General features: G+C 34.9%; 2 protein-coding genes across 5 annotated transcripts; one reads left to right on the top strand and one right to left on the bottom strand.

Annotated features, from left to right (window-relative positions):
* The first annotated feature begins 563 nt into the window (after window positions 1-563).
* On the top strand, window positions 564-7,020 carry LOC104100255 (serine/threonine-protein kinase D6PK-like). Of its 3 annotated transcripts, none has more exons than XR_011410262.1 (4): window positions 564-913; window positions 2,018-3,299; window positions 4,696-5,645; window positions 6,365-7,020. XR_011410262.1 is itself a non-coding variant. In XM_009607462.4 (3 exons), the coding sequence occupies exons 2-3, from the start codon at window positions 2,071-2,073 to the stop codon at window positions 5,588-5,590; spliced, it is 2,124 nt and encodes a 707-aa protein (XP_009605757.1). In that variant the 5' UTR covers window positions 564-913; window positions 2,018-2,070; the 3' UTR covers window positions 5,591-5,875. The 3 variants fall into 3 exon arrangements, 1 of the variants encoding a protein (XP_009605757.1); XR_011410263.1 differs by lacking the exon at window positions 564-913 and adding an exon at window positions 1,003-1,437; XM_009607462.4 differs by lacking the exon at window positions 6,365-7,020 and having other exon boundaries at window positions 4,696-5,875.
* A 727-nt stretch (window positions 7,021-7,747) lies between these two features.
* On the bottom strand, window positions 7,748-16,457 carry LOC104100244 (D-xylose-proton symporter-like 3, chloroplastic). Of its 2 annotated transcripts, XM_009607435.4 has the most exons (14): window positions 16,094-16,457; window positions 15,907-15,980; window positions 15,061-15,139; window positions 14,896-14,955; window positions 14,736-14,802; window positions 14,525-14,649; window positions 14,288-14,389; window positions 13,826-14,203; window positions 13,657-13,704; window positions 13,508-13,570; window positions 13,263-13,343; window positions 13,044-13,142; window positions 8,211-8,348; window positions 7,748-8,136 (listed from the first exon to the last, which is right to left on the bottom strand). In XM_009607435.4, exons 1-14 carry the CDS (start codon window positions 16,286-16,288, stop codon window positions 8,002-8,004), a joined length of 1,644 nt encoding a protein of 547 aa, XP_009605730.1. In that variant the 5' UTR covers window positions 16,289-16,457; the 3' UTR covers window positions 7,748-8,001. The 2 variants fall into 2 exon arrangements, with proteins under 2 accessions (XP_009605730.1, XP_009605737.1); XM_009607442.4 differs by lacking the exons at window positions 7,748-8,136; window positions 8,211-8,348 and adding an exon at window positions 8,447-8,640.
* Between the last annotated feature and the right edge of the window lie 5,573 nt (window positions 16,458-22,030).

Here is a 22,030-nt window from a genome sequence, read left to right on the forward strand (position 1 = left end):
TGATAGGAGGGTATGAAGGTCAAGAATTAGGGTAAAATATTAGTAGGTAGTCGAGCGTATTTATGTTACAGATCGAGGGTATTAGGATTAGTATGGTAGTTTTTGGTCTTAGATTGCTAGTATTTCATACTGTTTTTCTATTTTCTTCTGCTTAGGCCTCTTAGTACCCTGTTGTTGTTACCGTTTGCATTGTTATTACTATCCTTCTGGCCTATTTGTTGATATTATTTGTTTTCACTATTTCATTTTCTCTTTATTGAGTTGAGGGTCTATCGAAAATAATTTATCTATCTTCCCAAGAAAGGGGTAAGGTATGCGTACTCTCTTCGACCCTACTTGTAGGATTCAACTAGGTTATTGTTGTTGTTGTTATTTTTATTTTATATTATATTTAACACAAATTACTACACAAATTCCCACATAATTTATGCAACTATTAGCAGTGAAAAATTCAATAAGCCAACAACATATTGTTAAGTTATACACCAATTATTTTTCCTTTCTAAAATAAATCAAACATAATAGGAGTATTACTTATGCAAAATGTTATGCTGAGATCTATTAACTGCATTTTCTCACTTCCTCACTCTCTCCTTTCTTTTAAAAAAACACACACACACACACACAATACAGACACTTTCACTGTGTGTCGTCACTGAAAACACGACTAAAGCTAACACAAAAACCACGAAAGAAAGAGAAAGCAAAAGCTTCTGTTCCTCGGCACTATGTTTCACTCTTTTTCTCTGTCCTATGTTTCGATCATATTGTCCTCTATAAGCTTAGAACGGCTATATTTTACATTTTCAGCTATTGCCATAGCTAGCAATATATTTACTGCCAAATACCCACTTTGTGTCTGCGTGAGAGAGAAACAAAGAGGGAAAATTTTCAGATCGTGCTACTACTAGTGGTACATTCTGCTTCTTTGATTATTTTATCATTCTTTTTTCTTTTTGTTGGTTGCCGTACTTTTTCTATAAAAAAAAAATAAAAAATCCTGGCACCGATTTTGTTAATTGCTTTTTTGAATTTGGGTTCTATGATTTGCGTACAATCCAAGTAATTCCTGTCTATCGAAGCTAGAATATTTTATGTCAATGTTTTCAGAAAATAGAATGTAAGGTTAGAAGGAGGGAATATGTTGGTAGCATTCTATATATTGGGGGTGTTCATAGTTTTCTCTTAAAGCGATTTGACGTTTTTGGCCATTTTTTGTCCAGTTGCTTAATCCCTGCAGCTTCTGAGTATTATCCCATTCTGTAGTCACTGTTACTGTCTACATTTTAAAGGGCAGCCTAGTGTGACGTGCGGGGTCCAGGGAAGGATGGGACCACATATCTCGTATTTCTGCTTATTTAACTTCTATGGTTGGGCCAAGGCTGTCCTTCTGGAATTGTCGAAATTTTGTGAAAGATTAATTAGGTGATTCTAAAGGTGAGATGTTTTGTGTTTGTTTGTTAATGTTTTGGATGTCTTGTTGACACAATGTCTTTGCTTCTTTTTTTTTTTCTTCTTACCGATGAATGAAAAGAAGGGGAAGGAATATGAAAGAAGTAATATGCTATATGTGTTTGAGTCATGTGAATACCTCGTGTAAAAGTTAGCAGGAAAACTTTCCTTTAGTTATTTTAAGTTTGCAACATGTCCCTTCATGTGAGAATTGATTCTAAGAACTGTCATATCATGTTGCGTAATGTGAAGCAACATTCTTTTTATAATTTTGGGTCTGCAACAGTACGCCTTAATCAGATATTGCAACTAAGCACTTATAACTGAAATATCAAGAACTTGCAAAATATGTGTTATATTTCTGTGTGCTCATATAGGATGAAAATGGAATTCCCTTCTTTTAGTCATATTACTCTTTCATATGTTATCGCATTCAATGTGCTGTTTCTTTCAATGACTGCTTTACAAGATACAGCTTTTTAAAATACTTCTAATAGGAAACAGTCCCACTGGGTTTATTTCAATTGTTACTCATGTATGGATCAACTCTTACTGATTTTTGCAGTTCCACAGAGTTTCTCATAGTGAGATACTTGTGATGATAAATAGCAATCAGAAATGAAAAGGATACCTGAATCACAAAAACTACGAGCAGATTACCCTAGTGAGGCTAAGGTGATAAATATTTACTCAACTTCACAAAAAGAGGTGGGAACTATATCAAATGCCCGTGACTTCCTAGAAATGGACTTCACTGTTCCTCTTCAAACATGCAAAGGAGACAACTTCTATCTGGAGCATGAGGAACTTATGCCTAATGCTGGTTCAATCAAGCGATGTGATGATTCGCTCGAAGATAGTGGCTTTACTTCATTCCACGGAGCAAGTCATCCTCCTGAACCTGTTGATACTGACCTAATGAGACCGGTTTATGTACCGATTGGTCCGAACAAAACAGATGGTAAATGCTTAGTGAAAAGCATGTCTCTGAAGGGTCCTTCCACAGATGATCTTTCAATCCAGTTTCTTAACATGAAACCAAGTTCGTTTCTTCATTTACCGGCAGAGAGACGAGTTGAAAAGCCAAATGATCTAGGTGCAGTCTCCTCTGCATTTATGGTTCCTCGTTCATCTCAAAACACAGAAGCAAGTCTACCACCTGATTCTGAAGAAAAAGAATGTGTTTGGGATGCATCACTACCCTCGAGCAGCAATGTCAGTCCATATAGTAGCATTGATAGTACTGGTGTTGGCACAGTTATGAGCATTGCCAACAGCTGCACAGGCACATATAGGAGTGACGGCGTGGTTAGTATGGACAGGAACTGTGAGGGTACAAAACTGAGTATTCAAGGGGATTCGTTAGGAAGTGCTAAAACTAGCTTTAGCAGAGCAAGTGATAGCAGTGAACTTAGTGATGATAGTAACTGGAGTAACATTACCGGCAGTGCCAATAAGCCTCACAAAGGAAATGATCCAAGATGCAAGGCTGTTCTTGCAATACGAGCACGTGATGGTATATTAGGCATGAGTCACTTTAGGTTACTGAAAAGACTTGGTTGTGGTGACATTGGCACTGTTTATCTTTCTGAACTCAGTGGGACTTGGTGCTATTTTGCGATGAAAGTGATGGATAAGGCCTCGCTTGAAAGTAGGAAGAAATTGACCCGTTCTCATACAGAAAGAGAAATCCTCCAGCTGTTAGACCACCCATTCTTACCAACCTTGTATACTCATTTTGAGACAGACCGATTTTCATGTTTGGTCATGGAATATTGCCCTGGAGGAGATCTACATACTCTACGACAACGACAACCTGGGAAGCATTTTTCAGAATATGCTGCAAGGTACAGTTCTTGTATGGTATAAAATCCATTTCTCTTGAATCAGAGCTTGGTAAATGTTAGCGCTCTGCAATTAGTTATTCATCTTACTGGTTAATTTCTTCACTCTCTTTCTCTAATTAAACTCCTTAAGTTTGGAAGTATGCGTGCTTTATTGGAAAAGGACTTTCTTGACATTTTGCTTCTCTAATTGTTTAGGGTGCTAGTACTGGTTCAGTGTCATTTGGTGAATGCTCGTAATATTAAGATCTTTAAACTATGTACTCATTTAGAGAAAATAGAGATTTTATGAACTGGTGGTTTCATGCTTCTAAAAGACCCTGTTTGTTCACAGTTCACGCCGTCTTGATCTCTTAATAAGTCCTCTTCCCTGTGTCTTCTGGTTCTTAGTTTTCATTCAGATGTTAATTTTGGTAACAATACAGAAATAGTACCAAATACGAAAAAATTGTTCAGCAATATGGGTACTAAATTGTTATGTTAATTTAGTACTGGTGTTTGACCAGTTGACATGCTTCTGTTACTCATACACTGCTGTGACTCGTGAGCATTTTACAGCTTAGTTTCTTGTTAATAAAAACTGTAGCCTCACTAAATAATATCTCATATATGCTGACATAGAATGCCACATTTGATTCAACCCTTTCTTCTTCCTTCCATGGAAAATGAACTCAGGCTAAGGTTCTCTCATGCGAACGCCAACTTGGACTAAGTTAGATGTTTATTATCTTAGGATTTTGAAATTGAACAAATTCTTCCACTAGCTCCATATTTGCAATTTATGGCACCATATTGTTTTGATCCTGGTAGGAACATATAGTTGATTTTCATTTTCCTTTTCCCTGTCACTGGTTACTGAGCAGAGCAGGAGGATAATTAATTACGTATTATATGGGCAGGATAACGAATAAATGAAGATTGGCATGCCCCCTACGCACGAATGACACACACAAATTGATATATGGTCTAAATGTCACGAACTAGTTGGGATGTTGGTACACTTATATTTCGCTGAGGTTTGCCTGGAGCTTTTTAGTTTGGTCAGAATTTATGTCAGTCAAAATGTAGAGAACCTCTGCTGTTAGAAAACTCCTAATTAGTGAGTATTGGAATGGAATGGCTCCAAATGGAGTAAAATGAATATTGAGGAATCGAATAGTCGACTCTAACTAGTTTCCGATAGATACATAGCTACTGTTGTTGTATGGATAGGATGTAAAGCTTGATCCAGTAATATGATTAGGAGACATTTTATGCTAGCTGTCTTTTCCTCTTCTTTTCTTTTTTTTTTTGGGGGGGGGGGGGGTTCTTTGGGGCTTTGGAGAATCTTAACCCTTTTGTTTATCTTGAGTTTTTGAGATCCTTACTGAAGCTTGAATTAACCCTGTTTATGCAACAGGTTTTATGCTGCGGAAGTTCTATTGGCCCTCGAATATCTTCACATGCTTGGTGTAGTTTACAGAGACCTAAAGCCTGAAAATATTCTGGTGCGTGACGATGGCCACATCATGCTTTCGGATTTTGACCTATCCCTAAAATGTGCAGTTTCACCGACGGTCATAAGGGCCTCATTTGGTGATCCCTCTAAACGAGGAGCTGCAATCTGTGTGCAGCCAGCCTGTATTGAGCCCACTTCTTCATGCATGCAGCCGACATGTTTCCTCCCCCGATTATTTCCTCCAAAAAGCAAGAAAAGTTCACAAAAGCCCAGAACCGAGCCAGGTTTTCCTTCTAATGCCATGCCTGAGCTTGTTGCAGAACCTACTGCAGCACGGTCAATGTCATTTGTTGGGACTCATGAATATTTAGCCCCTGAAATTATCAAGGGAGAAGGCCATGGCAGTGCAGTTGATTGGTGGACATTTGGCATTTTTCTGCATGAATTACTATATGGTAAAACCCCATTTAAGGGATCAGGTAACAGGGCAACTCTTTTCAATGTAGTTGGACAACAGCTCAAATTTCCAGATTCTCCTGCAACCAGTAATGCCAGCCGCGATCTGATACGTGGCTTGCTCGTCAAAGAGCCTCAACGCCGGCTTGGGGTGAAAAGAGGAGCAAGTGAGATTAAGCAGCACCCTTTCTTTGAAGGTGTTAATTGGGCCCTGATTCGTTGCAGTACGCCACCTGAAGTGCCAAGACAAGTTGAAGCAGAGCTTCCAGGGAAGTTTAAGCAAGTGAACCCTGTTGGAGTTTTTGATCAAGAAGTGAACCTTGTTGGAGTTTGCAATAAAAGAATGCCAGGACCAGATGTGAATTCTGGGGGTAATTATCTTGACTTAGAGTTCTTTTAGGTGCGAGCTTGCTTAAATTGCCGGTCTCTAGCCCGGATAAAACAGGAGGGTTGCGGTAAGTTGACAACCAACATAAAACTTGTTTTGGATTTAGGCGTAATTATTACTACTGTTGTTTGAGTTCTTTTAGTCTAGGAATATAGGATTCTTGTGTAGAATTTGATCAGATGGTTTTCACAATGAATTGGGAATTCTGAACATGATACAAATCTGCAACTATTTTGATTGGATATTTCAATCATTTAAAGAAAATGAAATGACAGAGTTCTTCTCATTTGCCTCACAAGGAGCTAGATAAAACAATACTTATATCCTATTAAATTAGTGAAAACAATTTTTGCCAGAGTAGATAGTAAACTGAACTATTATTTGTTTGACTCTAGGTATAACACTGATATTAAGAAAAAAAATTATCCCGCCTCAATGTTTACACCAACCAATGAACCAACCCATTTGTCTTATAGACGCACATTTCTCAGTTAACCAAGTTTAGGTGTATATATTATCACTTCAATGTTCACCTCTTAAGGTGAAATTGCATAAAATAGTGTAAACACCATGTGCGGGGCAAGTATTTTCTATGAGCTAAATATGTCATTTGGTCTTCCCTTTGACTAGTGCCAGATGTTTGTGTAATTCTACTATAAACTTGGAATGTACAGGTGATGTGTGGCTAGAATTATATATTCTTAGTGCATTACTTACCTTACATTTATGTGCTTTAATATTAAACTATACTATATTTGTGCTTAATTGAGTGTATTTTATGTGTAGGTACGTTGAAGACGAAATTGGGAGCAAAGTAGAGATTTTATGTGTATTTTACGCACTACAAGAATGGCTCGTGATTATTTGATGATGAGAAATATTATAATTAGATAATGAAATAATGATTGAAGACAAAATGAAAAGAAGACAAAACAAATTAAAAGAAGACAAAAAGAAACAAGCAAATTAATGTGAAATGAAGAAAAAATTGAGAAAGAGAATGCGAAGTTAGGCAGCAAAATCAATTTCAGAAACAAAGCAGCAAAGAGCCTGGCGACGCGAGGGAGTTTGCTCGCGTTAGAGCTCGCGCGCCGCCAGGGTTAACGCGAGGCGATGCATGTTCCGGGTTTGAGACCTATTTTGTTTCTTTTTTTGGTTTTGGACTTGATTTTTTCGTCTAGGCCTTTTTCCTACACATATAAATAGTCATTAAACACCAATTTGGGAGGGGGAGCCGACATTAGACCAAATTTTGATCTAAGGAGGCAAGAACACACTAGGAGCAAGGCGGAGAATTCTTCTACGAGTTTTTCACTTCCTTCTTCCTATTTCCATTATTGGTTATGAATTCTATTATTGTAGTTTTGCATACTATTATGAATAGTTAATTTGTTATCTAAAGTTTTGATAGAACCTTTTGTAGGATAAATTCTTGTTATGTTTTTATATTATTGAGTCGTTGAATTTCTCTACTTGTTTAACTACGTTATTATTGTGGTTGGTTGAAGAGCTCTCAATCGATTGTGCCTATTTAGTGTGTATTACTCGGAAGAGAGTGCATATTTAGGTAGTTGTTGAATAACATCACTCCTAACGTATATGAGGGATCAATACGAAAGGTTTAAAGATGGGATTAGGGATAACGAAACCTTGGTGCAATCCGAGTGAGCCGTACTTGATGCCAGTTAGCGTAATTCGGGAGAATATTTACTCGGAAGAGAGTTACGACACTCAGAGCGCTCATGATCGGTAGAGAAAACTTAGGTGAAATTATAGAAGGCATAGCGGGAAGGATTCTGACAATTGGGGAAATCATAACTCTAGACCTCCTTAGTCTTGTCTAAAATTTCATCCTTGTTAATTGGTAGTTTTACTGCTTTCTAGTATTTGTTAGTTAATTAGATAAAAATAAACATTATAATCTTTATAATTAGGAAATTGTTTGGACTTGTGTTTCTTAGCGATATTGAACAACTGTAGCTGAGCCTTAGTTCTCTGTGGGATTCAACTCCGGACTCGTAAACCAGATTATATTTGTAACGACCGCTTAGTCCTTTTTGTAAGGCATAGTTGGGCGTGATCAACAGGTATTGATTGTATCAAATGGAGGAAATGCATGATAATCATAAGCTGCTGATAACCCAATATTGTCTACACAAAGCATAGATATATCTGTGAAAACCCATTAAAATTTCAACAAATTAAATTGAACCTACAATTTAATAGTATTATGAGTTCAATGCCAAGAACTCTAAAAGTTTCTCTGGCTGATCTAGCCAGCCAAGCCAATACCACCACCATAGAAATCATCCCAGTTTATCATTTATAGAACAGCCATAAAGTATGTATTCTGATAGAATTGATACAATATTAACGAACAGGTAATATTCTATTTGTATGCTCCAGGATACAAAACTATGTTTTCATTTCAAGATTTTGGACTCAATTTCTTCCAAGCTCAAGCCTTTAGTCTCTGGAACCGAGGTGATCACAAACAGAAGTGACAACAAAGCAATTGCTCCAAACAGAAGGAAAAGATTTTCTGCCCCAAGAAACTCCTACAGAAGTGGAAACCATAATCATCCAACACATGTTATTCTGGAATTAATATTTGCAGGAGAACAATTCTTACCTTCAGAGGTGAGAAAGCAAAGGTTACGATTGCATTAGAACCAAAATTCGTGAGAACAGCTAGACTTATACCCTTCCCTCTGGTGCGGAGTGGGAATATTTCTGATACCATAAGCCAGCTAATAGGCCCAAAAGATATCTTCAATGCCATAGAACAAACATATTTCAGTGAGTTCATTCATCACAGTGACATAGAAAAGTTCCTGACACATAACTTGTTTCAAGGTGATGTAATGCTTTGTTGTTACAAATATGAAAACGATTTTAGCTATTACCTTTCCTCACTGGTACCTATAATCATCATAGCTAAAACGCTAACACAATCTTATATGGTTATCTAACGAATATAGAAGAGAATAAAGTCCCTCGCAGTTCACGCAACAAAAAAGAACCAAAAAGATGCAACGTAACTGAAGCTCCACAATCACTCACTGCATAAGACACAAACACATGTCAAGTTTAAAAGATATAACTGCTTCAGTGTAGATTCTGTAGAATTCCCATATTAACAATGTACCATTTGATCTCTAATGATCAAAATCTTCGGTAAATAAAATCATAAATTAACATATCACTCGGATTATTTCAAATTGAATTTCATGCTCTGATTTTGAATGGGGTTTTAAAAATAAAGACATCCATTTATCATAGTAATTGACTATCAATAAATGCATATTATGTAATAGAAGATCTTCTAGGAATGCAACTGGAATATGCTAGCTTATACATATTTCTCTTACTAATACCTAAAGGAATCTACTTCCAGAAAAAGAAAAAGTTATTAGGAATATGAGTAGTATTAGGATGAAACGTGTTTCAATATAACGGATTGGATGCAGAGGATTGATACGCCCGAACCCAGTTAGGATTGAGGTTTAGTTTGATTGATTAGGTATAAGAATAAATTAATTTTGGAGAAGGAAAAGAGATGTAATTCGGAAAAGCTTTTTCTTAATTTTAAGAGATTAATAACTCGCAAAACATACTAGATAGAGTATGTCAACCTACTAAGAAATCAGCACTGCCCATTAGGTGATATGCTGAAAAAATTATGGATTTGGGGTATAAACAATTAAGTATTCCATATTAAAAAGCAGAGAGGGGAAACAAGTTCTCTGAAATTACTAGGAAGATTAGTAGATCAAGGTCAATACCCTAGTATATAAGTTAGTAATGAAATCTAATTCTTTTGATTATTTAGTAGGTTAGCCAATATGTATATATAGACATGACTAGTAGATTATCATTATACTCACCTTTTATTTACCCAAAATATCCTTAACATCTCATACACAGTATGGACATTTCTGTCTTTTCATTCAAAATACTATACCAGTCCATCCCCCACACCCACACCCTTCCTTTCTTCACAATCTTCTCCAAGAGCACCAGTCACGGCTCCCTCAGAGCCACGAAGGAAACAGTCAGGACTAGTGATAATCATGTAAAGAAGAATTAAACCATTCTCTCAGTTTTCTCCAATTCCTTCTTCACAAAAATCACCTTAGCGTAAGATTGCCATTGTACTTGAACTCATACTCTACTTATAACCAGTAGAACATCCAACGAAGTGAAAAATTGTCATTATGGACTCTTTTCTCCATTGTTGTCTCAGATGAGGTCTTCCAAAAGGATAGTGATCTATGTTCTATACCAGCAAACGACTAAACTTTTTAGAAAAGATTTGGCTATCATGACAAACTGCAAAGAGATCTTCTGCAGTTGCACCTCCGAAAAATCCATGGGCACATTGAGAGAAGGAAAGCAGGGGAAGGGCGAAAAGGGAAACCAAATGAATAGCGTAGAATTAGAATCAAGTACAAGTTTTTGTTGACAGAACGAAAAGACCCCCTTATTAGTGTGTCGGCATTGTGATGTTAGGAGTAAATTGGATGAATAAAAGATGGATACAATGTAAACAACTATATTTGTCTAGTATATATGCGAATATCACCTGATTTATACATACATATATAGAAAAATAATACTCCCTCCATCCCAATTTATATGATGGTGTTTAACATGAAGTTTAAGAATGAATGAAAGATTTTTGAAACTTGTGGTCTAAAATAAGCCATAGAAATTTGTGTCCCTATAAATTATCTCATCAAGGGAAATAAGGAAGTTTAAAGTTGAACTTTTACTAAATATAGAAAGGTGTCATTCTTTTGGTGACTGACTAAAAAGGAATGAGTGTCACATAAATTGGGACGGAGGGAGTATAAATTAAGGGTAAAATACATAGTTTACCCCCTGAGTGTGAGGCCAAATCCATTTGACAGTCCTTTCCAACACGGGCAATCCTTTACACATCCAACCTTATCAAAGTGTGTCTAAGGCACATCACTTTGGTGTTTGACCACTTTTTCTCAACAAGTGTATGTCACGGGCAAATCCATTTGGTGTTTGCCATTAATTTTTAAAGAAAAAAGAAAAAACACTTATAAATACTCCATCTTCCCAAACCAGTCCCGGAAATTTCCTTTAAATCCCAACAAGCCCTCCATTTTCAACCACCAAAAATCACCACTGAAGCCACCACCTCTTAATCTCATGATAAATATTCTTCCATAACTCAGTCAATGGAATTCAACAGCGAGAAAATCACAAACAACTCACCAATGAGCATTGATATTAATGCAATCCCACCGTGGAGAAATCAGAAACATTTCACAGATAATCACTATATTCTAATTGTTAAAAGAGAAATTAAAGGGAATTATGGACCTTAAATTGAAACTAGTTTCAGGGAATCAGTATTGAATAAAAAGAAGCCTCCAATCGGGATATCAAAGCTACAAGCAGTATTTGTCAGGAATAGCGAAGCAGCGACACGAATCGAGACTGGAACAACTCGAACGGCACCATAAAGTATGCCCCTCTGACCTCTTCGAACTCAATCAAGAATAACGGAAAGGAGTCCGAACCTTTACTGGGTTTATGGTATTCTTGAAAGATTTTTGAGTTTATGAGTGGATGTTGAAAGATGGTGAAAGACGATAGTAGTGAAGGAGGAACTTGTGGGCCGTGTGAAGGTATCTCGGTTGAAGCTACCCGTTGTTGTGAAGGATTGAAGGTGGTTTTTTAATGGAGAAAAGGAAATTGTTGATGGAAAAAGATAGTAGAAACTGGTGGTACTAGAGTTTTCATGATTTAAGAAAGTGAAGAAGTTGAGCTGTGGTAGCTGGCCGAAGGTGGGTTGTGATTATGCGATGGTGGGGCACGAGTCCAGGCAAAGGACGGTGGGGGCGAGGACGAAGGGAGATCTGGTGCAATTTCTTTTTTTTTTTCTTCTTTTGTATTAAAAAAAGAAAAATAAGGAAATAAAATAAAATTTTGACACTAGACACTTAAATAAGGATTTAAACAAAATATTTACATGTTTCATGCGCTCAATCTTTTTTGGTTAAACACGCGCGTGCCATCTGGCAAAACTAAAAAGTGGTGCGTCTTAGACACACTTTAGAAAGATTGGGTGAGTAAAGAACTGCCCGTCTTTTAGAAGTGTGTCAAAGGGATTTGGCGTCAAACTCAGGAAGTAAACTATGTATTTGTACATGTAGTAGGTTAGCGAAACCAAATATATATATTAAAATTACTAGCCTCTATGTTCGTGCTTTGCACAAATGTCTTGCGACAAATACTATGAAAAAAAAGAAAGTAAAAGACCGGCATGATAAATAATAAAATTGCACGAACAAAAGGTGGAACTAGAACATTCCAAATATAAATCTCGATGGGACATGTGAAAGTACTTCTTAGTCAGATTTCTTCTGAAATTTATTTTGAACAATTAATCTTGAAGCACATAAAGCAAATAAGCAACAACAACAACCAAAAATAGGAAGAGAGGAGAAATAGAGGCAATAATATTTATTTTGTTTTCAAATAATGTTTAATTATAACACATAAAACAGATATGGAATAACAAAGCTAAAAGTTTCGAACTCTGCGTTGCCAGTAAAATCATCGACAAACTTCTTCTAACCTGCTGACGCTATAAGAACATGACTGCATAATTAAAAAGAATATGAAGTTTCCCTCCTAAGATTTGTTGATCTGTTATGGTTAATTATCATTATCAATTAAAAAAAAATTAGACACTGGAATTTATAGGCTTGTAATCCGCGGAAAGAGTCCTTTTATAGAATCATTGGGGCACCTGATGTTTTGACTTGGAATCAAGTTACAATAGGTTGTCCCCAGAGTTGATTCAAACTCCCAAGATGGAAGAGTTACAATGTCATTACAAATCTAAGCAAGCAAGAATTATGCAAGTCCTACATAAAGGATCACTTGGTCATTGCCAAAAATTTTCCAATTGCAAGTCAAATAGAATTAGTGCACTACGTCACCTTAAATTCTAAAAGGTACATGAGTCATTTCCACTATCACTTAAGTAACTTGGTTGAAGTAAGACTAAAAACTTAATGATAATAGTTTTTCCAAAGTAGGTTAAGTATTTATTATTGAAACTCAAAGACAGTTTTGGTAGGAGACTGAAAGTGATGAATTCTTAGCCAACTTGAAAATCTTAAATATCAGTTCATCTAGTATTAAAATATTAATGGAGATTACAATTTTATCCAACAGAGAATGTAACTTAATTCACTTTCAAATGGCATAAAAGTCGTTCAATATTTTGGGAAAATTTTAGTCGTTCAATGTTTAGCGTTATAATATTCATGCTTTTATATTAATATATATATATATATATATATATATATATATATATATATATATATATATATATAGAGAGAGAGAGAGAGAGAGAGAGAGAGAGAGATAGATAGATAGAGTTGTTCCTGCAAGCATGAATATACAAGAACATCACCTGGTAGCATCCCACATAGAGAAGCAGAGCAGCAACAGCAACAAAAGGAAAACTCCCAAGAAATTTATAATAAGCTGAAAGAAGAAACAGCGATAGGGCCTGCAGATTACACCACACAAATAGCAATACTTTCTTTCAGAAACCATACCAGCAAGCAGAATAATACCCTAGATGAAAAATGATAAGAATCTAAGTACAATCATATGATTAGATGCTTACAATTCCACTGACTCCTCCAATTAACAATGGCCTTCTCCCAAGGTCATCAGCTTTTAGGACAGCGACTGCCGTCATTAGTGACTGTTGGAGAATAATTTTAGTCGACGCAAACAAAGAGCATAGAATCAGAGGGAAATTAACATTCTAGTCCAACAGAATATTAGTCCTTCGAGTAAAAGAGTCGGGTTAATATTCATGACCGAGAGAGATAACAGGCTTCTCCTGGCTACAGCTACTTCACTTACCTTAAATACACCAATAACGACTGAAACTCGAGCAGCATCCGCAGCCGCAGAAAAACCAGCACTCTGATAAGAAATTGTTTCAAAATTACCTTTTGCAAGATCAAATTACTAATGAGGAGAAAAATTAAGGAGTAGAATTAGCAGGGTACCTGAAGAATTGAACCAGCATAATATAGAACGCTTGGCTGCCCAGTTATCTGTCAAAACTACCACATAAGCTTGAAAGCAAGAAACTACCTTAACATCAGCTTATAGCTCTTCACAGAAATTGCAAAGTATCACATGCAAAAGAAGTAGATCCATCTCAAATTATATTACCTGTTGAAAAAGGACCAAACCTCCGCCAATTATAAATGCTTTCAAGCTTGGCCCCTGAAATACCTCCAGAAAATTTCCTTCAGCTTCTTCATCTGAGTAGGCAGTTTTCAATGAGATAATTGTATCTTCTATTTGCTTTTCAGATACTTTGTCACCAGCAGGGCGGCCTCTTAGTTTGCTCAATGCACCAATAGCCTTCTCTTTGTATTCCTGCAGTGGCCCTTTACTTTGAATTGCCCTCAGAAGTAACCATCTGGGAGAGGGAGGGAGACTCCACATGCCCAACCCCATAAGTAAAGCAATTGGAGCACTTAATCCAAACATGTAACGCCACCCTCCTACGACATTAATTTCATAGCTACCTACAAAATAACCCAGCTGGAGATTCCATCATTCAATTTGATCCATTTCTCTTGCCAAATTAAGATGATATGAGAATTTAAGAGATATAGGTAAACATACCAAAATACCCAGTACTATTGCCAGCTCCTTTAAAGAGATTAATGTTCCTCTGATTTGGGACGGACAAGTCTCTGCTATATATAGAGGTGCTCCATGCATTGCCTGTTGAAATGAGAACAATCAAATGAAAAATTTCAGGTACTTACTCATCCAATGATTAAGCTATGACAGAGAAATAGCCAGAATAGCAAGCACAAACAGTGGAACTGGGATGAGTAAAAAGCAAACAAAACCTACCAAACCAATTCCAAGCCCATAAACGAGCCGGCCCAACAAAAGTGCCCCTAGTCCTGGAGCATAGGCAGTTAGTGAACCACCAACCGCATATAAAAGGGCTGCTATGATCAGTTCCCTCCTCCTCCCTACAGAAGTTAACCCAAGAAACTTAACCAAAATTATTTCTGAATAAGTTTGAGACTCAACAAAACTTAAAGTAAGTGAACTCCACCTAAGAAATCAGCGAATGGGTAGGCAAGTATGGAGCCAATAAGAGCTCCATAAAGGGAACCACTGACCTATATCCAGGGGAAAGAAGAAGAACTGATATTTAGAAATTTGGTATGTAAGAGAAATAATAACACATGGAATCTGCAACATAGAAAGCATACCACAAGACCAAGCTGAACAGCAGAGAAGTTGTACCAAGTCGTTCCACTAAGCTCAGCTGACTGATACATCAATAAATGAACTTTTTCAATGTAAATCCTTAATAGATAGTACATGAATAGTAAAGCACAGATGATGTGGGATACAGCAAAGAAACTGATAAATACCTGCAATGAGATGGTAGCACCTGAGGTTGCACCTATATCATAGCCAAATAATAAACCGCCTAGGGCCGGAAAGAGAAATCTGATATTTGACACAATGAGTTATTATTTTTGCACGGCGAAAACCATACAATCTGAAAAGGAAAACCATGGAATATATTTTGGGCAAAAGAGTCAACATAGTTATTTGAACATTAAAAATCACATGACATTATTTATTGACTTTTATCACTGAATAGTTCACTGAGATCACAAAGAGCAAGATGGCAAAAGAATTTAGATAGAAAACGTATATCTAGAGAGTATGGATGGCAAAAACTTGCTGCTTAATATCACATACTAATAAAGAGAGTAAAGGCAGTTACGCATCACAATCAAGTAAGAGTATCGTCACACGGGAGTAATAAATTTCTAATCACCATAAGTAAAGAGTTTCAATTTTCTTAGACTATCAATTTTTGAGTTAATTTACCGAACAATTCGAGAATTAAGCTAATAATTTAGTAAAAACAATGAAGAAATATGGTATATGAGAGAGTTAAGGACCTGTGATCTCGGTCACTTTATTTAATTACTTACATTCTCTTTACTTTACTTCAGCGAATTGAGTTATTAACCCAGGATAACAATATAGGATCTTCTGGATTGCATATAAGGTCATATGAGTTCTTCTTTTCCTCTTCTTTAAAATATGATAACCTCAGAAAGAAAAATGTTTTATCAAATGTCTCATAACTCGAGAATCTTAAATTAAAGTACTTGAATTTTATATGTATAAAATCCAACTCATCAGTAGACTATGTAGCTTACGGCAAAATAACAGATTGAAAGAAAAATGGGGAGACTTACGGCAAAATGACAGAAGACCAACTGAATTCCTCTAGATAAGCCGACTCAGCTTCTTCTCCTGAAGATGCCGAAACCTATGAGGAAAAAAAAAAGCTAAGGAAGAGAAACAAAAAAAGACCAACAAAAAAGGGGGAAATAGGAGTAAAAAAAATCGAAATTAAAAGAATTCAGTTTGTCTGCATTTTACCTTCAGTCTGAGCCTACCAATAGGCAGTAATGGCAATTTTCTTTCATTGTTCCTTGCCATGAATGAGCAATTTCTTCTTGTACATTGATTTAGGCTCCTAGCAGTGAAAATTTGCTTCTTCGATAGACTAAGCAATGGAGATTTTGAGTGTATTATTGTAGGATAGTACAAAGGTTGAAGACAAGTGGAAGCCATTTGTGCAGTGTAATACTACACGCCGAGACCTTTATAAAAACAAGATCAATTTCACTTGAACATCTATTGCCTCCGAGACGCGCGCGAGGCCGCGCTTTGATGCGTTTGCTGCATACAATCCACAGATTTTAGCTCAATAATAATACCACTCAGACAGGAGTCAATCTTACTAGGGACCCCTTTGCCTAAAATGTGAGACTTTTATTCACACGAATTGGAATTTAGTCCAATTCCCAATATAAATACACTGCTCCCTATATATATAGTAGGTATTTACTATAAAATCTATTTTTTATATTATATTTTACCTTTCCCTAACAGATTTTTACTTATAATAGCAACAAACTTCTTTATAAATAATAAGCCTAATTTTTTTAATTTGATCATATCTTTTAAAAACTTTAATGCACCACTTATTAATAAAATATTGTGTTAGTACACACTTCCATAATTAAAGATTTCATTTAATTCGATTAAAAGATATGCTTGTATATTTTTATTTCATTGCACTAAAGTTTCTATCACGCACAATGCCTAATATTTGAAGATTTGCACTTACAATCTTTTCTGTTAGACAAAGTTTTCGTCTTGTATAATGTTTAAAATTTGAAGATTTGCACATATCTTTTCAAGAATTCTTTCATCACTCTTGAAGGAATTTAATTCTCTAGTAGCTTTGAAATGTATACCTTAGAGTCTAAGTATTTGTACATTTTGTTATGAAATTTTAATAATGTATTAGCTTTATTTAATATTTAATTTGTGAAATATGCATATATTTGAGGTTTTAAATTTGAATAATTTTTTATTTTTTATATATAATATTAAAAAAAAAAAAAAAACCTAAAAATATCGGAGCAAACGATGTTGTTACAAAGAGGTTTGAATATACCAACACAAGACATAAGCAAAAAATAAATTAATGAACTCGTCGAAGAGGGTAAAAAATATTCAATTATAGACTGAGTTACTCCATAATTTTGTTTCGCAAAAAACTTATATATTAAAGCCTATCATAATTAATATTAGGTATAAATTATTTCTAACCCCAAGTTTTAGTTAAAAATTAAACTCATCCTCCAATTATCATTCACCTCCTCATGTCAAGGTTGACCTTTTAAAGTTCTTATCTGACCCTCTACAACTTTTATCTTTTTTTATTTTTTTAATATAATGACTTTTTTCTTTATTTTAATCTAGCTCCACTATCAATCATAGCAATATTTGTAATAGAAAAATTATTATCAATTAGAATAGTACATTTAATATACCATTTATGGGCAGTAACAATTTGCATCATTCCCAAAAACATATCATGTTTAGAATCAAGTCTAATAGATTCTTCCTTAATACTATTTTCAGAAATACCTTTGTTTTTATCATTAGATAACTCAGTTAGGGAATTATTTTTCTCTATCTGAGTAATCCTCTTCTTTGGATCTATATCTCGATCTATAGAGAGAGTTGTTTTGACCAAATAATAAATATGCTGATAAACCCATAATGCAAACTTATTATTATTCCCGTCCAACTCCACAAGATATTTTAATAGAGGAACGTGATTGGAATCAGACTAATACGTCTTACAGTGATTTCGAAATTTATGAATGGAATCTTGATGGTTTGACTGATAGACAATTGACTATTCTTGTGCATAGAATGCTTATGTATGCAACTATCTGTAAAAGTATAAAAAAATACAGATAGAACTATTTGCAAAATGATTATTGCAGGTTTTACTGGCCAACTTCGTGGCTGGTGGGATAATTATTTAACTGTTGAAGAAAAAGCTTCGGTTATTAATGCAATAGCCACTGACGAAGGAGTTGATAACTTAGGCATGACTCTAGTAAAAAATAGAGAAGATGTTGTTTATACCCTTGTCCTTACCATACTAGAACACTTCAATGGTAGATTTACCAATTAGTATGAACTGTTCGTACCCTTTTGAATGGTCTTAGATGTAGAACCCTTAGTGAATTCAGATGGTATAAGGATACCTTTATGAGTAGAGTTATGGAATTACCCGAAAATAAGTATGATCATTGGAAAGCTAAGTTTATAGATGGCTTTCCCTCCTTATTTGCTGAAAGAGTAAGAAAAACTCTAAGGGGTAGCTACGGTGAAATTTCGTATAAGGATTATACCTATGGAAAACTGATAGGAGTTTGCACATAAGAAGAATTAAACTTGTGTAAAGAGTTAAAATTGTCTAGACATCTTAAGATAGATAAGATTAAGGAGAAATCTCAATTAGGAGACTTTTGCACCCAGTTCGATTTACCCGAGACTTTTGCTCATAGCAAGAAAAAGAAAAATAGATATCATAGATATCCTAACCCTGACAATCCCTTATAAGAAAAAAAGATCGAGATATAGATCCAAAGAAGAGCGTGAAGTTAGGAAATCCCATCGCAAGTCTACTAGGTTCTCCCTCAATATCATTTTCAGAAATACCTTTGTTTTTATCATTAGATTTTTCAGCTGGAGAATTAATTTTCTCGATATGAGTAATCCTATGATCACAAATCATTTGATTTTATTTAAGAGATTTAATCTTTCTTTTTAAACTTTCAATTTCAACTTTATTTATAAGACGGTTATTAACTTCTAATAAAGAATAAGACGCATCCTGCTGCTTTTTGGAATCGGAAAAAGCATATTGTCACTCTTCCATATGAAGATAATTTCTCTGAGGATGATATTCCTACTCAATCTCGACCTTGTTAGATGAACGCTGAATTGGTAGAATTCTACAAAAAAGAGATTGATAATTTATTACAAAATAGTTTGATAAAAAAATCAAAATCTCCTTGGTCTTGCATAGCTTTTTATGTTAATAATGCTACTGAAAAGGAATGTGGTATTCCTAGATTGGTTATTAATTATAAACCTTTAAATAAATATTTAAAGTGGATAAGGTATCCTATCCCCAATAAAATGGATTTATTAGCAAGATTATATGATGCCAATATATTTTTGAAATTTGATTTAAAATCTGGTTATTGGCATATTCAAATATTTAAAGAGCATACTTATAGAATTACTTTTAATGTTCCATTCGGGCAGTATGAATGGAATGTTATGCCTTTTGGTTTAAAGAATGCCCCTTCTGAATTTCAAAAAATCATGAATGATATATTTAACCCATATCTAGATTTTATCATTGTTTATATTGATGACATTTTGATATTCTCTAAAATATTTGAAATGCATATTAAGCATCTAGATATCTTTAAAAGAATTGTTATACAAAATGGTTTAGTTATTTCAAAACCAAAAATGAGTTTATTTCAAACAGATGTTAGATTTTTAGGACATAATATTTGCCAAGGAAAAATTACTCCTATTCAAAGATCGATTGATTTTGCCTCAAAATTTTCTGAGGTTATTACTCACAGAACTCAATTACAGAGATTTTTGGGTAGTTTAAATTATATATCCCCATTTTATAAAAATTTGTCTCGTGATTTAGCCCCATTATATGATAGGCTAAAAAAAAGATCATAAAAAACCTTGGACTGATAGTCATACTACTTTGGTTAAAAATATTAAACAACGTGTTAAGTCTTTACCTTGTTTAACTCTTGCTAATCCAGCATGACAAAAAATTATTGAGACAGATGCATCTAATATTGGCTATGGTGGAATTTTAAAACAAGTTAATCCCAACGATAATTGTGAATATCTGATAAGATTTCATTCTGGAAAGTGGACTGAATCCCAGAAAAATATGCTACTGTGGCTCATGAAATGTTAACTATTGTTAAATGTGTTTTAAAATTTCAGGATGATTTACAATAAAAAGTTTTTAATAAAAACTGATGCTCAATCTGTTAAATATATGTTTAACATAGATTTTAAACATGATTCGAAATTAATATTTGCAAGGTGGCAGGCTCAATTAGCCCATTTTGATTTCGAAATTCAGTATAAAAAGGGAATTGATAATTCCCTTCCTGATTTCTTATCCCGTGAATACTTAAATTAATCATGAATTTCTATAAAACTTTTCTAAATGAGAAAACGTTAATCACTATTTTAAAAATGGTTAAGTTATATAGAGACTTACAAAGTTTTATAATTGATAAAGTTATTCATGACATTGTCGAAGAAGAATTTTCTATTCATGATTATTCTGAAGAAATTAGACATGATATGGAAGATTATTTATCTGAATAAAATGAATTGTTATGTTTGCAGCATGGACCCTCTGTGGGCCAGAGGTAGAGGCAGAGGCAGAGGCAGAGGAAGAAGATCATCCCCAGGAAAATCATATTCTCAAGGATCATCATACGGATCCTCATCTAACTTCCCAGTGATACAAATGGGTAAAAAGACCTTAATTAATGAGAAGATATCTCTCAAAGGCGAATCTTCGTCAATTCCTTCTATTCATCTGGAAGATATTCCAGAGGACAGCCCGTTATACGGTCATTTGCAGGCATACTTAGCTGCTCAAAAGCAAGGTGATACGTTTGCTTCAATTGCCAAAGAGGACACTGATGGTATCAAGTCCTATGAAAAAATACTTAAAAAAGAAATGATATTTCTTTTAGAAAATTCTGAGATACAGAGAAAAGATGAGCCATTGAAGATATTCCAAAGGTATCTAATTAATGGATTATATTATCCGAGTGAGTCATACAAAATCCGTTCTTATTATGAGACCAATCTTACCAGTACAGGTAGTGCAAAATTTCAGCACTTTTCCGATTATAGCACGGATGAGAATGTTTATAACTTCTCAAAAGTTATTATTAAACAGATTATATCTCTTGAAGATTGGGGAATTTACAAGATGAAAGAAAGGCAGATAAGCCTTAACAAGACTTGTATGAATTTCACATATTGGGATTATATCCAAGCATTTGATAAAGTGCTTTATTATAATAATGATAGACATAAACATACTTGGTTCATAAAGGTATGTGTAAAGATATTTGCAGAGCCCATTCCTAATTGGTTCTTAAATTGGTGGTCATACCATGGTCCAATAGTCAAGATATTACCTGACCCATTTCTTATATTATACAAAGAATGGACTAAAGTTTCGCCAGATTTGAATGAGTTATACCACGCAGATCATATCTGATATTTGGAAAAAATTGACCAAATATATTTCTTTATAGAGTTCTCTATTCCATGGATTCATAAATGGACTCCAGAGCTGGGATTCACTGAAGAACAGATTCCTTGCTTATATAGGATATTTTACAACAATATCTGGGATAAATTAATGAAAAAAGATCCCAAGACAAAAATGTTATACTGTCAAGAACTCTTGGATTCTATTGAAGCAAAAATCCAAGAATACTCAGCAGCTCCCCAGAAGGGAATAATTGATAATAGCTCAGTCAAGCATATTGCTAGAAGAATCTCTTTTCAAGAAGGAGACAAAGATGAGATGATTAATAAGTATTTGGAAAAAGTAAAAAGAAACTTGAAGGGCATCTTCTTTTCACGGTTAGAACCGCTAGACACATGGGCTCAATAAGAGTATGCATTAGATTAAGACAAGCCCCTTGCTTGGATTAAAGGTTAAACCTTCCATATAGTCAGCAAGCTATATGAAAATTCTTGTATATTTTGGTTCTTATATCCTTACTGGCCGTGCGGAGTACCGCCAGCTTTTAAACTTAAGGATACTAAATTAGCTAGATTGGGATGGCCGTGCGAATTACCGCCAGCCTACTCGATCCTGTTGAAATGGTATAGGATGGCCGTGCGGATTACCGCCAG

The sequence above is a fragment of the Nicotiana tomentosiformis genome, chromosome 8 (assembly GCF_000390325.3).
Source record: "Nicotiana tomentosiformis chromosome 8, ASM39032v3, whole genome shotgun sequence".
Lineage (NCBI taxonomy): Eukaryota > Viridiplantae > Streptophyta > Magnoliopsida > Solanales > Solanaceae > Nicotiana > Nicotiana tomentosiformis.

Excerpts from the sequence above, each read along its gene's own strand:
- LOC104100255 (XM_009607462.4), top strand. The coding sequence starts at position 2,071 with ATGAAAAGGATACCTGAATCACAAAAACTACGAGCAGATTACCCTAGT. Across the intron at positions 3,300-4,695 it reads TTTTCAGAATATGCTGCAAG|GTTTTATGCTGCGGAAGTTC; the intron begins GTACAGTTCTTG and ends TTTATGCAACAG.
- LOC104100244 (XM_009607435.4), bottom strand. The coding sequence starts at position 16,288 with ATGGCTTCCACTTGTCTTCAACCTTTGTACTATCCTACAATAATACAC. Across the intron at positions 14,650-14,735 it reads CCCATTCGCTGATTTCTTAG|GGAGGAGGAGGGAACTGATC; the intron begins GTGGAGTTCACT and ends TAACTTCTGTAG. Across the intron at positions 13,571-13,656 it reads ATGCTGGTTCAATTCTTCAG|AGTGCTGGTTTTTCTGCGGC; the intron begins GTACCCTGCTAA and ends ATTTCTTATCAG.